The following is a 19265-nucleotide window of genomic DNA, read 5'->3' on the forward strand; positions in this document are numbered from 1 at the left end:
TAGGCAAACAGTAATTAATCCTTGGTAGGTGAGTGGTATATTGGCCCTGGATTGCGTTGCCCAATTGGTAAAACTGAATAAATGCAGAAATTACGCGCAAACTGAATATCTATATATACATAAAATCTGTATATATATATATATATATATATATATATATATATATATATATATATATATATATATATATATATATATATATATATATATATATATATATATATATATATATATATATATACATAAAATCTAAATGCGATATAATATAGTTCTAAATACATGCGATTACTTGATGGTGTTTTTCGCATAACCTCGTATAATTAGAGCGTACCAAGATGTGTTATTGTGCTGCATAAAAATTTTGCATCATTAGATTTTATACACCGAATAAAATTTTCGGAAAATTTTTCATCTTTGAAAACCTCCGATGCCTAAGATTTCTCCAGTTTGGTGCCACCTCAATAGATTTCGAACAGTTACTAATCCGGCTTCTTGCTTTCTTTTGTGTTAAAAGATGTTGACTATTTACCAGCATCTTCCCAGTATTTCCATCATACAGATGGGCCAAACCATTTGCTTTAACTTCCGGATCCCAGCAAAGAAAAGCCCTACTAACTGGATGAGAATGCCGTTTCAACACAAACAGGATATTACTACTTCACAACTGCAGAAGCGCACGGTGGAAATCTGCTATAAACTAATTCAGACGGCTTTACGTGTACAAGTATACCCTGTAGATACTGTATAGTAGTGTGTAGCCTCCACGGTCATGATGTAATAAAATAATTTTTATTTCAAAACTAGCCTTTTTTTAGCATTTATGTTTTTCATTTTATTACGGCATTGATTTAATATGTCTTTATATATGTGTATGATTGTATCAAACGATTAGTATGTTTCACTAAATAGCCCGTTCGCATTCTAATAAGCCTGCGCCTAGGTGGACAGTGACCAATCGGACACGGAGAATATCTCTTTCATATCACGGTAATAATGACGTTTTTTTCAAATAATCTCATTTTTGTAAAAACACAGTATAGTATAATGCAACTACCGAAATATCTATCTAAGGCAGAGCAATGACTGAGCGGAAGTAAAAATGATTTCGCACTTTTATTCTCAATGTGTACGAGAAACGAAATACAGTACGCGATCATGAAACGGAACATTCATCTCGGGCATGTACAGTATTGTAACGATTGTAAGAACTACTGTACTGGTACGTATTTACCTAACAATAAGTACTTACTTATTGTTAGTACAGGTATGTGTACTGAATAACTGCGCATAAAGTGGAAAATGTCGCTCCTTTTTTCGGCTTCCCGAGCAATACGGTCGAACTGGGACCATTTAGATGCCAGCTACAGCCAGCAGGTTGCAAAACTGTACCTGTTGTAGCCGTCAATAGACTAGCCACATCCGGCACGACGGAATCAATTTTCGCGTGACTGAAACAGCTTCACCACAGGATTACCTGTGTGCGCTTATTAACGGTTGAAGTACGCAATTTATTTATGCAACTTTAAGTAGTGGTATGAATTATTCCGTGACCTCGAGGAAACAATCATTAAATGTGTGGTATTTGCTTACTGCCGATGGAAATATCTTATTAACAATTATAAGGATTAACCAAAATCGGCCAAATCATACGGCGCTATCAGTACAACTACTATATTATATAATTAGGCTATACACCTATCAAACTACGAAAAGTAAGTAAAAAAAACTTATTTTATTTTGCGATTCCCAGTACTAGTGAATGTTTTTGCACCGCACCGACCATTCAGTGCACTTCAACCAGGGAAATTTATTTCAGTCACTTACTGGAACAATTCAAAACAGCTGCAGTACATGATGAAAAATGTCGTTATCTTATGACTTATGCTCACTGTGAACGCGTGTTAATAAGGTACCATGAGTTTGTGTTAACAATGATGTGTTACCCACTTGTAATAATTGTAAATATGTTGGAAGGATTTGTCTGGTACGGTTTTTTTTAATGGGCTATGCTTATTACAAAAACTATGCCAATTTTTGCAGCCAAGCTGTTCTTCTTCAGTTTTATAATGCGTAAACCACTAATAACGGTATATCTGCCGAACATTTGCTACAGATTTATCAGCCAAAAAACTTTTTAAAAAACGCCGTTTCACATAAATCAAAAATGCTACAGAACTGGTCGAACCAATGTTAACGAGAACGGTTTTATAAATAACCACCAGTTGTACGAATATCAATGTTCTTCGAATCAGTCCATTGGTATATCTGGATTCATCTGGGATACTTTCTTTTCCGACTCTTCCGGTGGCAGTAATGGCAAACGTCGCGGGCCATACAGCAAAATGTACGCACAGTGCCAATCACCGCCACCCGACAGTTTCAGCACCTCCTCAGTGCTCACCGCGGTCACCGTATCATCGTCAAACTTCATCCACACCTCCGGAGTGCGCCGAATCCAAGCCACGTAATGACCACTGTTACTAGTTCGTCCCTGATGGGTCAGAACCGCCTCCAGTTCATAATACCCACTGTTATTCGATCCCACATCATTCTCGAACCAGTACGGAGCGTACTTCACCGAACCGCCGCTATTCGGTTCATGTTTCTCACCCTGCTTCGCCTTTTTGACGACGCGCTCCATTTCCGCTTCTTCGTAAGCTTTAAACTGCAGACGCTGTGGTGTGAGCTTCTTCTGCAATTCCTCCGAGCAGAGATCGAATACATCCAGATTCATGGAGAATTTAACATCCTTCAGGATTTTCGCTCCCACAGCGGCACGTTCTTTGTAGAAGAAACGGATCAACTGCACCGTCAGATGAGCTGGAAGGCGAGTGAGCTTGAGAATTTTATCGAATTCCGCATCGCGGCCCAGCGTCTCGGCGCGCTTGACGATCGTCTCCTTCATCCGGTTCTGCAGTCCCGCCTGTAAATAACGAACATCCTGGCTGATAAAACAGCTGAGCTGGAGGAACTTCTCCTTGGAACGCACTTCCGGTTCCGTGTCGGATTCCTTACACTTCATCGTCACCTCCAATTCACCGTACATGTACTGTTCGATGACGTTGTTGATGGACGACAATGGCCCACTGGATTCCGCGGTCAAATGCCGACCGGACAAGAACGCTCCTCCGCGTTCCACTGGCATCACATTGGGCAGCTGGCTGCGCAGATTACTGATCAGTTCCGTCCAGGCTTCATTAGCGTCCTGCTGCACGTAGGCACCGCGTTCACCCGTCTCGGCAAAGCGTGGATACGCACGCCGCAGACTCTCCACCATCACCACCGGGATCACCTGCTCCGGATAATTGTCCATCTCGTCGTACAACATTTTCAGGGCGGATGTCAGGGATTGGGCCTTGTTCGTCTCGGAATCCCAGCCCACAAATTTGCCTTTATACTGCTTGAGGGCTTTGCGCACTTCGGGCACGGCGCGTAAACACTGGAGGGTGGCGTTCAGATAACACGTATTGCCCAGATTGGCCAAACCCAACGGCATTTCGGAGTCATGGTCTTCGTGTTCGGAGGATTCTGCTGCCCCTTGGCCTTTCCCGGGACCCTGTGATGGAGGCCCCGCTGGCAAGGCGTCCGCACTGCCCATCATCATAATGGTCGCTCCATCCGCCACCTTCACGTCGCCCCATGCGGCATCCTGAATGGTTTTGCCTTTGATCATCAGCTTCTGGCGATCAGGCGGAACTCCAGATAAAGCGAACAGCTGGGCTTTCAGCAGTTCCGGAGGCTCGTCGGTGTTGGTCTGGATGTCATCGTACTTGTTCTTTCCCCATTTCACGTTGACTTTGTACAGCGGCATTTTTCGCGAATTTTAGCCAAGTGTTACAACACCACTCGCAGAAATAATTTTAGGTAAAATCGGCTAAACCAAATATTCGTACTACTTTTGGAGGAAAACAGACAGGTAGTCTTAACTCTCGACGATTTCTTTTTCAACACAAGAAAATCGAAATGACTGGGCAAAATCACGACGTGTTCATCGGAAATGAACATCAACCAGTAGAGTAGTTACAGAGTAAGGGAGATGCGGATTATAAAATCCGCATCTGTTACAGCCACTACGGAAATTGTTTAGGGCAAGGTGCTGCGCCACAGTCCATGCTACTGTACTCACTAGGTCCAAATTTTAAAATCTCAAATCTGGAATCTGGATTTTAGGAAAAACATTTGCTGTGATGTGAAACATCAAACAAGTTACAAGTCCAAGTAAAAACGTTTACCGTCTACGAATTACGAGTACAGTAATTTTTTGTCTTTTGTGATCTCCCTAAAGTTTCACTATCTGAACTGTTAGGCTGTTAATATGTTTACAAATTAGTAGTCTGAGACTGTCTGACTGTCCGCTTGAAAGTTTCAAGTTAATTGGTACGTAGCTCAGAAATTAACGAGCCATGAGTGGATACGATCGTTTCGTCACTCTTGGTGAGGAACTCAGTGGTGTAGTTGATGGAGTTAAGAGAAAGCTGGACCGCAGAATTCCTGCTTTGCCAAATGGAGGTAGGCCTTAAGATTAGCTAAAGCGTATAGCTACAAAAGCGCTGGAAATGCTGAGTTCGTTAAGGTCTGGGATATCAGGTTTTTATCCATCGGGAGCTTAGTGCTTACTGTCAGCATGCAGCATGCTCTTGCAATTTATAATACGCTGCTGTCAGCTTACAGTTAAAAGTAACCTGTCGACTTTAAAGTAGAAATTTTTGATTTGAACGTTGGTAGACAAAGGCAGTCACGTGTCCGTTTTAACAGCCGTTTCTCACTATGAACGCATTATTGTTGCAGAGGAAAGGAAGCGTTTATTTCGTGAAATTGATGGTGAACTAGATGACTGCCAGCGACTTTTGCGTGAAATGCAAACGGAAGCGGATTCCGACCTGCAGGCTCCTCTATCTTATCGCCAACAAATGAGCTCTCAGATACGCGAATTCCGTTCACAAATTGATCAGATTCGCACGCAGAACAACCGCCTGAAAAATCAAGATGGAAACCGGCAACAGCAACAACTCTTTGGGAACAGTCCATTTACATCGGATATTAACGTAAGCATTACCGTTTGAATACGAGGGGATGACAACTGCTTACCTAGATAATCTCTGTACTTGCTGCCGTCAGCCGGCTGGTGTTTTACGTTGTGGTTGAACAGGCCCTTATGTACCGCGCAGTATTTAAAATTACATGTTAAGCTTGCACAGGTACGTGTACACACAGTAATTACCTGTTGAATCTACGATATTTATTGCACTTATTGCAGCCGACAATTAATAAGTTTCCTTTGGTACGAGTGTGCAAATCTTTTGTTTATCGACGGAAACCTTTGTGATCAACAGATTTATTTAGAAAGTTCTAATTTTAGTTGTCCTAGTTTTATCCCGTATCTGACATTACCCAAGCATTTCTGTGATAGTTATGAGATTTCGCAGTTTTATCACAATGGGTCCAAAGATTGAATCATACATCGTGAAGCGCGTGCACGAGCTTAAACGGTTTGGAAAACGTCATTACGATATCGGACTGGAATTCGGCCATTCTGTAAACTGGGTACACAACGTACTGCATGATTATCTTCCTGATGGCAGCCGAAAATCTGGGAACAAACCTAGAAAGCCTCCGAAGCGAAAAACCACACCAGCTCAGGATCGTAAGATCATCAGTCTCGTAACCCAAAATCGCACAATTACCCACTCCGACGTCCTGAAGATTTTGCAGCAAGGAGCTGAACCAGTGCTTGTAGGGAAGCGAACAATAGGCCGACGAATCCGTGAGGCAGGATTTCACAAAACTGCCTGTGTCCAGGATGAGCTCTCCCAAAAAGCAAAAGATAAACGCATCGACTTTTGTCACCATCACCGTGTCGCCGTCCGGAAAAATCCCAAACACTTTCATTTTTGGCTGTTCTCAGACGAATCAACATTTCGACTTGTAGGGAATAAAATTCAGGTACAAAAAAATAGTATTCTAATAATTTATCGAAACCGTTATTTTTAACAGTAGATTTTCAAATTACATACAAACATCATCTGCAGATTTGGCGTCGTAAGGGAGAATCGAAATACCAGGATAACCTGCAAGTTCCAGTAGCGAATAACCGAATGATTGGTATCATGGTTTGGGGGTGCATATCTCGTGTGGGCCCGATGAGCCTGGTCGAGATTCCAGGCAAAATGAACTCAAAAACCTACGTGGAGATGCTGCAAAAAGAACTGCTGCCAGTGCTGGATCAAATCGGGCGAGACACGATTTTCATGCAAGATGGTGCTCCGCCACATACAGCTGCGACAACCAAAGCTTTTTTGGAAAAGGAAAACATTCGCGTTCCAACCTGGCCGCCAAAGTCTCCTGATCTAAATCCGATAGAGCATATCTGGGACATCATGAAAACATACATCAATAAGCGGTATTCCCCTCGAAACAAGGATGAACTGCGTGCACACATTAAAGAGGCATGGAATTGCGTTACTAATAACATAAATTTCGAAAAATTGTATGACTGTTTACCAGGGCGCCTCGAGGCTGTGATAAAAAACCACGGTGCCAGAATTAGCACAAAGCGGAATTTTTTTAGCAACCGGTGATGAAATTTAATAAAGGTATTATTTAAATATAGATACTTCAGTATTTATGAACGTTAATCCATAACAGTATAGAAAAAATGAGATGAATAGTACGTGTGCATACGTTCAGCAGATAATACATGTGCTCATTGTGCTGTACCTGTGGCTAACATACACTTTTAATTACTGCGCGGTACATAAGGGCCTGTTCAACCACAACGTAAAACACCAGCTGGCTGACGGCAGCAAGTACAGAGACTATCTAGGTAAGCAGTTGTCATCCCCTCGTATACATGTACAGTATGTCGAGGTTTTACGACGTTGAAAAATTGGTTTTGCACACTGTTAACTGCAGTTATCTCTTATATCGCGTATGCCGATCCACTGAACAGGTTCAGGCCAAAAACCTGTTCTGCTTTCCAATTGGTTTGCCACAAATGTTGAATTTAAAATTTTTCGCAAAAATATACTGTACACTACCTTTAAAGAGCTAATTGATTTCGTGATGTTTATAGTCGCTTCTGTTGACTTTCTGTTGAATGTGAAAAAACTGTGAGGATTACCTGCTTATATTATTTTTGAACGGTGAATTTCCTCGTTTATTCGTTAATGAATAATTTTCCCATATCTATATTTGTTACTTATTATTACTAGTATTTCATAATTGCTTATGGTTAGGGTTACACATTGCCTAAAATAATTGTGCACTTAAATAGTACGAAGTACTTGTAATTATTTACACAACTATTTTAGCTAATAAGTAACCTTTGGTAAGCATTAACATGTATGTGTATTTGCAGCCTCAACAGGCAGCTTACAGGTCACAGCTTCTTCAAGGACGGGCCGTTCTCGAACGGACCTCGGATTCACTGGGGCGTTCTCTAGCTGTCGCAGCGGAAACGGAGCAGATCGGTACTGATGTGATTGGGGAATTACACACACAGCGAGAGTCGTTGGAAAACACAAGAAACCGAGTAGGTGTTGGCGTATTGGAATCTTAATTCGTTGCCTTAATTTGCAGAGTTGTCTTATTTGACACGTTGACGTTTCCAACACTCGATTGTTGTAGTTGGAAGAAACCAATGTTGAACTGGGGCGAAGCAGGAAGATAATACAATCCATGGGTCGAAGGTAAGCCTGTTTGTTTGGCCTATACTTGTAGTAATCGTCTCTGGCATACCAGCAGTAATTAACTTTGCCTTCCTAGCAGTTCCTGCTTTGTTGTTAATGCAGGTTTTGTGGAATTGAAACGCATTTAATATCCACAATTTTTTGGCTTTATAGGATCGTTACCAACAAGATTTTTCTTATAATTATTATCGTTCTGGAATTTGCTATCCTGGGTGGAGTGGTATATTGGAAATTTTTTTCATAAAGCCAGAGATTGGATTCTGTACGGTATTCCAGCTTGATTTTTCGCTAGTGATGTACTTAGTTTTGGTTGGTTTTTCAAGTTCTATGCTGGGTATGATGTGCCGATTTATTCGCCAAGTGATGTCTTTCAAAATTAAAATTTTTGTACCAATGATTTGACGATTTATTTTATTGCCAGTATTTTTACGGTTTTCTTATTATAGCCAGTATTGCGCAGCCTGCGATATTCGTCATTACATTCTTTTTTCCACTACTATGTTAATATAAATTATCTGTACTTCTGAATTATCCAGACTTCTGCATACTCGTATGCTTTGCAAAGGCTTCAGTCGACTAGGGCAGCAAAACAGAAATAAGCAATCTTGTAAAATACATCCCGCGCGTCAAGAGGGATAATCACAAAACATCTGGTAATTACTAAACTAGTTTCCAGATACTTTTCTCCAGTACTCTTCTGTTCCCATTTCATGTAGCCTAGAGGTCGTTCGATCAATAGCAAAAATCTCTTCTTGACCAGTGAAAACGCTCGCTTTCGAATTCTCCTAAAATCAATAAAGATTATGAGGTAACGAGGGAGAACACACATGCCTTATTGCTAAAAAACGGTACGTAATAAAATTCACTGCAACTGCCACAATTTTTAACATGAAAAAAGTCAAGTTGATGTGGAAAGTTGGAAACTCGACAGCAATTGAATGATCGACAATGTTAAATTTACAAAAAACCCGAACCAATTTATAAGTTACATTGAGCGAAAATACCAAAAACTTACGTCTCCGTGTTTGATGCCGAGATCGTCCATTAATAATGAATGGCTTTCGCCACTTTCTTCGGTGGTTAAAAATAATTCCTTCGGGAGAGCATCCGCAAGGATAACGAGCTTACTTCGCTGATCATAGAGAGTATCGATTAGGGAGATAAACCTTCGTAGTTGATCACGCTTTTTCAGCGACAAAACAGGGACATCCCGAATAATGAAGGTGTCGAATATTTGGCATAAATACACATAGTCGATGGTCCCCAATGGCTATAATAAGAAAACCGTAAAAATTAAAGAAATCCACATCGATGGAAAATGCAAGCAGGAAACATACTCTGCCGCACATTTCATCGAATGTCGTGTCAAGAATTTTTCCACAAGTTTTAGCAAAATCCACTTCCCGGCCTTTAATTCTTAATCGCTTTGGACGCACGGTATCGGTCTGCGTTGCGGTCAAGGTCTTAAATATTCTATCCACATTCTTCGTTGCGTCTGCATCCGATTTTCTATTAAAAACTACACATCAGCCAGCAGAATAACGCCAAAACGAAACCGTCCATAACTGGAGGCATATTCTTACAAAAAATAATTAGACTTCCTGTTCCCTCCCATGGAAATCGTTCGGTAGTCAATGCCGGTATTGAGCGATAACACTTTGCAGTAATTTTTCAGTATTCCAATAAACGGAACAAATGCCGCTCTTTGCAAGCCATTCTTGTACAGATCTGAAAAAGTAAAACTTTTGTAACAGGTAGGACAAAAAAACAAATTCAACATTCAATTCATTCAAATAAAAAACGTGTAAAAGACGTACTATTTCAGTAAGATAGAATTGTTTTACCATCAGGCGGTCGATTCGATGTGGCCACAACCACTACTCCGCTTTCAAACAATAACGTAAACAGCCGTTTCAAGATCATGGCATCCGCAATATCGGTCACCTGAAACAGTTACTCACGTGAAAAGAACGTAAGAAAGCAAAAAGTAAATTTTACACCCAGAAAATTAATTATGAGCCACTACAAGAAACTGGAATTGAATGGGTTTGATTCACGGAATCTTCACGCTAATTTAAAGAATGTAAGTCAGAACAAAATATAATGATTATTACCAAAATCTCGCCGTGTATACCTGAAATTCATCAAAGCACAAAAGTTTGTCTTGCTCGGATAACTGCTGTGCCACTGCTGCAATTGGGTCATACGACAGACCTTTTCTCATGTCGGTTGTCCTCGGCAGGCTTTGCTTGAATATGTGAATTCCTAAATACAATAAACATTGAATCCAAAAAGATGATTTCCAAAACAGAAAATTCTGATGTGAACTTGCTGTTGTGTACATCAAGCATAAACGCATTAAAATGGACACGGCGCTTTTTGGGATAATCCACGCAGTCATAAAACATGTCCATCAACATCGTTTTTCCCGTGCCTAGAGGAATACGATTCTAAACATTTTGGTAAAAATGTAGTGTTGTAGTGCACGGCATCTTAGACCTTACCAACAGTTCCATAAACGTACATTCCTCTGGGAACATCTATCTCCGGTTTGGAAGAGCCGAATAAAGACGCAAAAAGTCCGCCTTTGGACGGCTCCGCAGCTTGATAGGTCTGCAGTTCGGATGCGAGATGCTGATATTTCCTGAGAACTTTTTTCTGGTCCTGGTCCTCTTTAAGTAAACCCCGCTGCACACGTTCTTGGTAGAGTTGTAAGGGATCACAGCCACTTCTACCGCTAGAGACTGATGACGACGCTGCCGATACATTGCGTGCGCAACCGTAGCATCCAAAAGGATCTACTAACGAGGATCATAGTAAGCTTATAAATAATAAACTATAAACAAGTCAAATTTTCTATCCACCAGTTACACGTACACCGCAAAATGCGACTGCAAAATTTGTCTGCCAGCCTGCCATGAAATACCCTCGTAAACTACTTTTTTCTTTTCTAATTTTCTTTCTTTTTTTCTACTAGTTTACGAGGGTATTTCATGGTAGGCTGGCAGACAAATTTTGCAGTCGCATTTTGCGGTGTACGTGTTACTGGTGGATAGAAAATTTGACTTGTTTATAGTTAAACTTACAACTTTTCTCGTGCGCTACAGAGTAAAATTACCGCAATTACCGCAACTTTATATTGTCACTACCCTAGTTACTGTACAGAGCAGTGTAATTAATTTACTGTATTTTAAAATTAATTACAGTTATGAATTACTATTAATTTTATAACTTACTGAATCTGGTATTGATACTGGTATGCAGTCGCCAGGGATGAGAAGCTTGCACGCGCAGTGATAACGAACAACGTATGAATCTTTCCAAAACAATGGCAAAATTCATCTTAATAAAAAAATCTCAAAAATCCAACCTGGTTTTAAATAAGCTTCAGTTATTAACTGAAGGGTGAAGCCATTAAGAGAAACTTTTTTTTTTTTTTATTGGTTTGCTTATCATTTATAGGTTTAAACATCAACATTACATCAATTAAGAGAAACTGGTCCAAGGCTATGTCCCATAGGCCATAACGTAGCGAATTCTTCTGAGACAGGCCGAGGCGAGAGACGATTAGCCGTTAAATTGCAACTTCCGGTGTACTTTACCCTAAAAATTACTCTATCCTAACATTTGTAAGGTAGAAAAAGACTGACGCAAACAAGAAATACGACAACCAAAATCAAAAATGCAGGCCTAACTAACTGCTATTCAATATGATTGCATTTTTAAATGATTTTTCGAATTTTTTCGTTTGCGAAAATCACTGCACAGCGCACACTCTGCAGTCTGCACGTCGTAGTGCGTAAAGCTAGGGTGCACTAAGCGCACATGCGCCATGCCCTGTTGCAGTCGCTACACGGTGGGTTAATGCACACACTCTGTAGCATTTCACGATACACCGACATGTGGCTCCCCTTCCGAGAGAAATGCTTGGGCGAGCTGTCTTTTAGACCCTGCCGATACCAACGTTGTTTCCCATTTTCTTGTGCGAAAGTTATCCGGATTTCTTGCATTTAATTAAAGATGGCTGTGTCCTCTGCCCGCATCACTGGTGCTCTTGTGAGGCAACTGTCTAGCCATGCCTCGAAGGTAAGCAATGTTTCATAAGTGAGCGGAAGAGCGAGAATTTCGACAGGCAAACACTGCAGGTTTCTCTTTGGCTTTGGATCGCTCCAGGATTTTGCTAGTATAATCTATATGACGTGCACGATGCATTTTACGTCGGGCTCACGAAAAGCTTCCCTTTTCAGATCGCGCCTCGTTGCGCAGCGGTGTCAGTGCTAAATGCGCGCAGTCTCTCCACCTCCCAACCCGTCAATGCTGCCAAAGGTTCGCAGATCGTTGCATCGTTTGCTTTTGAAGGGTGGTGTTAATATCAAGAGGTATGTGTGATAGGCGGTTCTGCCGAGACGGCATCCATCCTGGAGGAGCGCATCCTGGGCGCTGCCCCGAAGATCGATTTAGAGGAGACGGGCCGAGTGCTGTCCATTGGTGACGGTATCGCCCGTGTGTATGGTCTGAAGAATATCCAAGCCGAGGAGATGGTTGAATTCTCCAGTGGTTTAAAGGTTAGTAGGAAATTTTCGGTGTGGCAGTAACAGATTCCTCCGTAAATATTCGTGCATTGTGAAGGGTATGGCTCTGAACTTGGAGCCCGACAACGTTGGTGTTGTCGTGTTCGGTAACGACAAGCTGATCAAAGAAGGCGACATCGTCAAGCGAACTGGTGCCATCGTGGATGTCCCTGTCGGAGAAGAACTGTTGGGCCGCGTCGTGGATGCCCTGGGAAATCCTATTGATGGCAAGGTAGATCATAATGCTGGGTGCATGTTGGAAGTTGACTTGATTGCTCGTGGAAATTTGTGGTCGTATATCGTTTACAGGGAGCGATCAAGTCGGCCAAACGCTTTCGTGTGGGCATCAAGGCTCCGGGTATCATCCCTCGCGCCTCTGTACGTGAGCCTATGCAGACTGGTATCAAGGCCGTGGACAGTCTGGTGCCCATTGGACGTGGCCAGCGTGAATTGATCATCGGTGATCGTCAAACTGGGTAAGTTGCAGATTTATTTTGAAATTCTTTAGCTGCTTTAAGGCTTAAGTTAACACTGAAAAATGTACAGTGTACGGTACACAACGTTCTCCTCCTCTAGATTTGCTTTATTTACGATTTAAAACTGTGATATACCTGTACGCATTTTCTGACTTTGATACAGTGGATACGAATTTTGTTGTTGGTAGTACTCTGTACTAGGTTTATAATTTATTTAAATAAGGACGGCAGCGTACAAATAAGTTCACATGTTAACAAAACAGTTGAAAAATCTGAATATCACAATATCTTGATATATCTTGTGTTTGTAGCAAAACGGCCATTGCCATCGATACCATCATCAACCAGAAGCGTTTCAACGAATCCGCAGATGAGAAGAAAAAGCTGTACTGCATTTACGTGGCCATCGGTCAGAAGCGATCCACTGTGGCACAGCTGGTGAAGCGTCTTCAGGATGCTGATGCACTGAAGTACACGATCATCGTCAGTGCCACCGCGTCCGATGCTGCACCTCTGCAGTATTTGGCTCCGTACTCGGGCTGTGCCATGGGAGAATTCTTCCGCGACAACGGCAAGCATGCCCTGATTATTTACGACGATTTGTCTAAACAGGTTCGTTGATGTGTTTTTCATTTTGAGCTAGCTGAATGCGAGAGTTAAAATTACACTTATGAATTCTGAGTGAGCGACGATTGATTTTATTGGGATAGTCGGATTAATCTCAGGCCGTGTGTCCATTATAGGCCGTGGCGTACCGTCAGATGTCTTTGCTGCTGCGTCGCCCGCCCGGTCGCGAGGCTTACCCGGGTGATGTGTTTTATCTGCACTCACGTCTTCTGGAACGTGCGGCCAAAATGAACCCAACACATGGTGGAGGCTCCCTCACCGCTCTCCCGGTCATTGAAACCCAGGCCGGTGATGTGTCTGCCTATATCCCCACCAATGTCATTTCCATCACCGATGGACAGATTTTCTTGGAAACGGAATTGTTTTACAAGGGTATTCGTCCCGCTATCAACGTCGGTCTTTCCGTCAGCCGTGTCGGATCAGCTGCGCAGACTCGATCAATGAAGCAGGTACGTACTGCATCACTGAATCTGAGCTAAAAAGAAAATTATGAATTTGCATTGAGGGATTTACGTGGGATTATTGTTCTGCAGGTCGCTGGTTCCATGAAGCTGGAATTGGCCCAGTATCGTGAAGTGGCTGCTTTCGCCCAGTTCGGTTCTGATCTGGATGCTGCTACTCAGGGCCTCCTTAATCGTGGCGTGCGTCTTACTGAGCTACTCAAGCAAGGACAATATGGTAAGCATTCCATTAAAACTTTAAAGAAATAAGAAAGGGTTATGAGGTACCAAGTCTTGACGAATTTTATGACAGGCTACAACTTTTGCAACTCCTTCGGTTTGAGAAATAAATCATTATATAAGTTTAGATAAATAAAACAAGGCATGATAAAAAGCAGTAACAATGTAGAAAAAATAAAATAGTCCGTGGTGTGATTATGTAAAATCATCAGTAGTGTAAAAACTGTTTTTGTAATCCCATGCATGTTGTTTTGTAGTTCCGATGGCCATTGAAGAGCAGGTCGCGGTTATCTACGCCGGTGTCCGTGGTTTCCTGGACAAACTGGAGCCATCGAAAATCACCAAATTTGAAGCAGCATTTTTACAGCATATTAGACAAGATCAGCAGGATCTACTTAAGAATATTCGCGATGAAGGCAAACTTACGGAGGCAACGGATGCCAAGCTTAAGCAGGTTGTGACTAATTTTATGGCTAATTTCACGCCTTGATTTGAGCAAAGGATTTCAAGGACATTTTATGCTTAGTTTCGTTTGAACAGTTAATTTAACTGATGGGTGTATGTACTGCAGAGTGGAACACTGTTCTTAATTGTGCCGTTCGTGCGTCGCGTGTGTTTTAGATTGTTTTGTCACGCGTTTCTTTATTGGAAATAAACTAATTGGCTGTGTTAATTCATTATTTTTAAAAATCCATCGCAACTATTCGGTGAATTCCCGTAAAGTTTCGACAGGCCGCTGCTTAAGGGGACCACTATGAGATGACTTTCCAGTTTAGTACTAAACCAATCTTTACATAGGTTTGTAGAGAATTTTACGGGCTTTCGGACAGTGTGATATAGTGGATGATTGCTTTCAGAAATACAAAGTTATAAGCTAAAAAGCAAGACAGGGTTGGATGTGATGAAGTGAACCCACTAACGTTACCGGCTGACCATGGCCACAATATAAGCGGCAGGCAGAAGGCTCATGGGAGCACTGCTGATTCTGTCTTCCTCTGACTGTTCCAACAATAGACTTTATTGGCCGGTGTCATTAGATCTTTAATTACAAATTCACAGGAGCTTGATATCGTGATGGAACGAATTATGTAACAATTCTCCTGTGTGGTGATCAGATAGATAAATTCATAGAATCACTTGCCATTTTCCAGGTGCACGTACATGTCGCAAAGTAATTTTATTTGATGCAGTCCTACCACTACGTGACCACAAGTCGCATTTACGTGCTCTAATAATCAGTAATTATTACATATACTGGCATGGCTGTAAATTTGATACCAGTAAAATGGCCCCGCTAAAACCAAATTCCGGCCGTGCTAAAAAACGTTTGAATACCTCGGATAGTCGTGTTTCTAAAACGTGTAAATCCCCTTCTACCGGCAAACAATCATGCCGAAAATCTTTCGGTTTACTAAGTCCAGAGGTTATTCGGACTATTCTTGGCCACTGTTGTTGTGGAAAACTCATGCAACGGAAAAACAACAGCAACGCTCGACTGTGTCAACAGCCCGTATATCTCGTGCCAGATGAGAAAAAATGTCATGATGGATTCCCCATAAAGAAAAACGTCTGTTTGGACTATAAACTGAATCTTTTCGGTTGTTTTAAAAACAATAACCAAAAAAAAACAATATCCAAAAAATATTCAAAGAAGATCAGAGTCGAAATATACTCTTGCCAGCGTTTATTCAATAGTTTACCATTAGTAAATGAGTATTATACTTTCACCGACCACGGGAGCCATGCAGCGATTGAAAACGTATTGGTACAATGTTCAAACAAAGGGCCCCGCACGAAGTTCGCGTACAGCCCATACGCGCGGCGCGTAATACGTAACCGGCATTGCGCACCGTGATCGAGCACTGACTGGTAGAAATTTTGAACTTTCTTTGTTTCATTTCACTTTCTCGAACTTTCAATTTATTCATACAGTACTTTTATCAGAATATTTTCTTCCTTTTCGTCTGAAAAAATATCGTTATTGTCGTATTTCAGACTTTTTTTCACTTCAAAATGGCCGGCGAATTGGATTGGCAGAACGGTGTTGTTACCGACATTATGCGCGGTCCCAATCAGGGGAACCTGAACAATCTGGCCGTCATAGTGGATCGCAGCGCGGAGTTATATCGGGATATCCCAATCACCTTGCAAAACCTGGAGGTCGCTCCTGCTTTGGATATCCATTTTTTGCGCATTATGGAGGCACTGGCAGTCGCGTGGTAGGATATCTGTTCGCTCAAGTTATCTTAAAATTGTTAATTTATAGGCACAAAGTTTGTTTGCAGCCACGGGGATATCCCGACAATTGGCAAGGAACTGCACTCTGCTATCGTGCTGGAACGCTGGGATTACCACGACATCGTCAGCCTCGGAGAGTTTCTCAAGCGCTGGCGAGTGAAGGAGGAAGTCATTAAAAGCATCATGCTGCCAGGTGGATTGCGCTGGCGCACAGGAAACGACCATTTCCGCGTGGTCTTCGTCGACGCATTTTTGTGCCCGTTTGCAGTTGGCGCGGACCGTGACGCGGAGGTACATAAAAACAAACGTATACTTTTTTTTATTAACATTTAGGGAAAACATCATGGGGATAAATTTACCACTGACTGCAAGAATCGGATAACTACTATTTTGTAACCCTATTCTATTGTACCGCGTTATTATTGTTTGGATATCCATGGAAACGTAAACGTGTGTGCGAAATTAGGGTGGCTTCGCAGATGAATTTTTTGTCTAGTTGTTTATGCGATTGGCTCTTCACTGCGGAATCCCAAAGTTGGCGAATGTCGTCAATACGGAACATTTGATTGCTGATGGAGCGTATAGTTTTCAACGCGCTCGCGACTGCACCCGCAGCTGTGAACATCATATTTGAAGTGGCTGCGATATCCCTCTATCGCTTACAAACACTAAAAGATATGAACATAGCACATGCTTTGGTACAATACCCTGAACAGCAACATTCGCACAAATCTCCATCGTCGTACATTGTGCAGCGACTGGATGCGATGGGACTGAAGTTTCCTACCAATGTTGTTTTTCGTGTTCAGCAAGTTCTTCCCTACGTCTACGCGTCTTTGCGCTCCAGGGTCATTATTTCAGCACTGCAGGCATCAGCCGTGAATCACAATACAACTGCCAAGCGTCTCCTCTCTACAGGACATATGTTAATTTATACCGATGGATCAAAACATGGCGATAATTGGAGCTGCAGTTGTTGTTTTTACTAGCCAAGCAGTGTACCGGAAAGAATACCGACAACCGGCTCATGCAACTGTTGCGCAAGCGGAACTGTATGCAGTCCATCAAGCTTTGCTGTACATGGGGCAGTCGGAAGTGCGTCGTGCTTTTCTATATTCTGACTCGAAAGCCGTATTGGATGGTATTAGTGCCACTATTTATGGTTCGCCTAACAAAGACATCAAAGAAGTACAAGACTGTCTGCTGTGGTTACTTTCGCGCGGTGTTGAAGTAACCCTTCAGTGGATCCCAGCTCATATTGGTATTTATGGGAATGAAATGGCAGATTTGGCGGCAAAACAAGGAGCTCATTTACCGGAAAACGAAGGTTTGCAACTGCCGTTGTCAAAAGCGTCGTTTAGACAACTATTAAGCACTTCCATTTCTGCCGAATGGCAGAAAAATTGGTCAGCATCTCAAAAAGGGAGAGCTCTATACAATGTCCAACCGAATGTGTCTTACTCGATATAGAGAAAGCCAGTACCGGTCACACGAAAAATGCAGGCACTTCTGACCCAACTTCGAATGGATCATTCTAGACTTAACGCGTCCCGACCTTCTCAGATATATGGGAATCCATCTTTGTGCTCTTGTGGTTTTGCACCGGAAACAACATACCACTTTTTCTATCATTGTTCTATTTGTAAGCATCCCTCCTTTACTGTTTTGCGAAGTTTCCTAGAACATGCTGGCTTTACAGGACTGGGTTTCCTTAACATAAAGTGGCTGTTGCCGCTGCTTTCTAAAGTTTTGGAGTTCTCAAACAGATTTCGGTGATCCAATGATAAGCGACTAGTTTTTACTATCTATGCTTACTCTGTTCCTTGGCAATTCTTCTAATTTTATATTTGTTGGAGCAATGGTCCCTGAAAGGACTACGCTGTATGTTTATGCAACAACAACAACAACAACAATACACCAACTATAAAGTATTGATGCTCATAAGTGCGGGACTTCATAAATGGCAAAGGCGTCACATCCATATTAATTTAGAATTTTCAAATAGTTTTGGACATTTCGGAATATTGTATTCGCAAAGCTATTCAGAAATATTTATTGAAATACCTCCAAAATTTGAAATTTCTACAATTTAAAATACTTTTAAGCATTTCAAGCATATTTCCAAAGCTGGCCCCGCGCAGCAGGGCTAATGCCTCTATATTTTAGCATTTTAACGTTTGAGAAACGTCGTAATAAAATTTAATAATTAATTCTGATTATTTCAACAACACACTAACAGTAGTTTCGCAACACATTACGTATTCTTCATTTCGTATTCATGTTCTGTTTTCTAGAAAGGTATTACTAGAAAGAATTTCTACTTCTTCCAATACAGGAAGTATTTCCACAAAATGAACGACGTATTTCTGCACTCCAAATTTCATCATTATATTTCCATACCTAAAATGCAACTTATCGCGCGCTAGAGCGACTACCATTAAGTGGTTTTGAAAAAGCTTGAGATTAAGAAAAAAATTTTGAAGCTTATTACTATTGTAAAATTTCAGAATATTTCAGAAAAATTCTTTAAAAAATAAATACAGTAATCATATTAATAAATTAAAGATAAATTAATGGGCATTATGAAGCGCGGCCAAAGTTGTATTATAGTGACTGCAATCTGTAGTTCACGATTTTAAGGATTCTTAGTTTTTTTAAATTTCTTAGACTTCTGAGGATTTTCCAAACAGCGATAGCGATGGTTTCTTCATTTATAATTTGTAGTATAATTAAACGAAATGGCTGTGCGCCCCGACAAACCGGGCGCATTGAATTTCGCTTTGAGCCCCGAATTTCCGGGCGCAAAAATATTGGCGATCTGCTGTTTTCCCGTATTTATGTTTTAAATTGGCTTCTTTTGTTTATATAACCATTCAATTTTCCTGTTGTATTGTCAAAAGCAGAACAACTTACGCACACCTTAAGTTCTTAACCTGTAAATTTATTTGCTTTAATGCCGACTACGCCAACAACAGCGACGACGCG

At 41.4% G+C, this 19265-nt stretch overlaps 4 protein-coding genes across 5 annotated transcripts; 2 read left to right on the forward strand and 2 right to left on the reverse strand.

The window, feature by feature from the left end:
* Window positions 1-2018: 2018 nt before the first annotated feature.
* LOC129594584 (ubiquitin carboxyl-terminal hydrolase 14-like) lies at window positions 2019-3981 on the reverse strand. The gene has a single exon (XM_055491324.1). It carries the CDS (start codon window positions 3809-3811, stop codon window positions 2249-2251), a length of 1563 nt encoding a protein of 520 aa, XP_055347299.1. The 5' UTR covers window positions 3812-3981; the 3' UTR covers window positions 2019-2248.
* A 4116-nt stretch (window positions 3982-8097) lies between these two features.
* On the reverse strand, window positions 8098-11418 carry LOC129594493 (AFG1-like ATPase). Of its 2 annotated transcripts, none has more exons than XM_055491197.1 (9): window positions 10925-11418; window positions 10193-10489; window positions 10021-10122; window positions 9823-9953; window positions 9533-9632; window positions 9272-9416; window positions 9026-9197; window positions 8704-8958; window positions 8098-8473 (listed from the first exon to the last, which is right to left on the reverse strand). In XM_055491197.1, exons 1-9 carry the CDS (start codon window positions 11028-11030, stop codon window positions 8354-8356), a joined length of 1428 nt encoding a protein of 475 aa, XP_055347172.1. In that variant the 5' UTR covers window positions 11031-11418; the 3' UTR covers window positions 8098-8353. The 2 variants fall into 2 exon arrangements, with proteins under 2 accessions (XP_055347172.1, XP_055347178.1); XM_055491203.1 differs by having other exon boundaries at window positions 8099-8473; window positions 10193-10486.
* Window positions 11419-11595: 177 nt separating this feature from the next.
* On the forward strand, window positions 11596-14715 carry LOC129592040 (ATP synthase subunit alpha, mitochondrial-like). The gene is made up of 9 exons (XM_055487985.1): window positions 11596-11774; window positions 11936-12014; window positions 12081-12253; window positions 12318-12491; window positions 12569-12735; window positions 13047-13347; window positions 13479-13811; window positions 13896-14040; window positions 14300-14715. Exons 1-9 carry the CDS (start codon window positions 11709-11711, stop codon window positions 14530-14532), a joined length of 1671 nt encoding a protein of 556 aa, XP_055343960.1. The 5' UTR covers window positions 11596-11708; the 3' UTR covers window positions 14533-14715.
* Window positions 14716-15922: 1207 nt separating this feature from the next.
* On the forward strand, window positions 15923-17497 carry LOC129594541 (uncharacterized). Its single transcript, XM_055491267.1, has 3 exons — window positions 15923-16261; window positions 16328-16571; window positions 16777-17497. The coding sequence occupies exons 1-3, from the start codon at window positions 16056-16058 to the stop codon at window positions 16912-16914; spliced, it is 588 nt and encodes a 195-aa protein (XP_055347242.1). The 5' UTR covers window positions 15923-16055; the 3' UTR covers window positions 16915-17497.
* The last annotated feature ends 1768 nt before the right edge of the window (window positions 17498-19265 follow it).

Source organism: Paramacrobiotus metropolitanus, unplaced genomic scaffold, assembly GCF_019649055.1.
Source record: "Paramacrobiotus metropolitanus isolate TYO unplaced genomic scaffold, Prichtersi_v1.0 Parri_scaffold0000003, whole genome shotgun sequence".
NCBI lineage: Eukaryota > Metazoa > Tardigrada > Eutardigrada > Parachela > Macrobiotidae > Paramacrobiotus > Paramacrobiotus metropolitanus.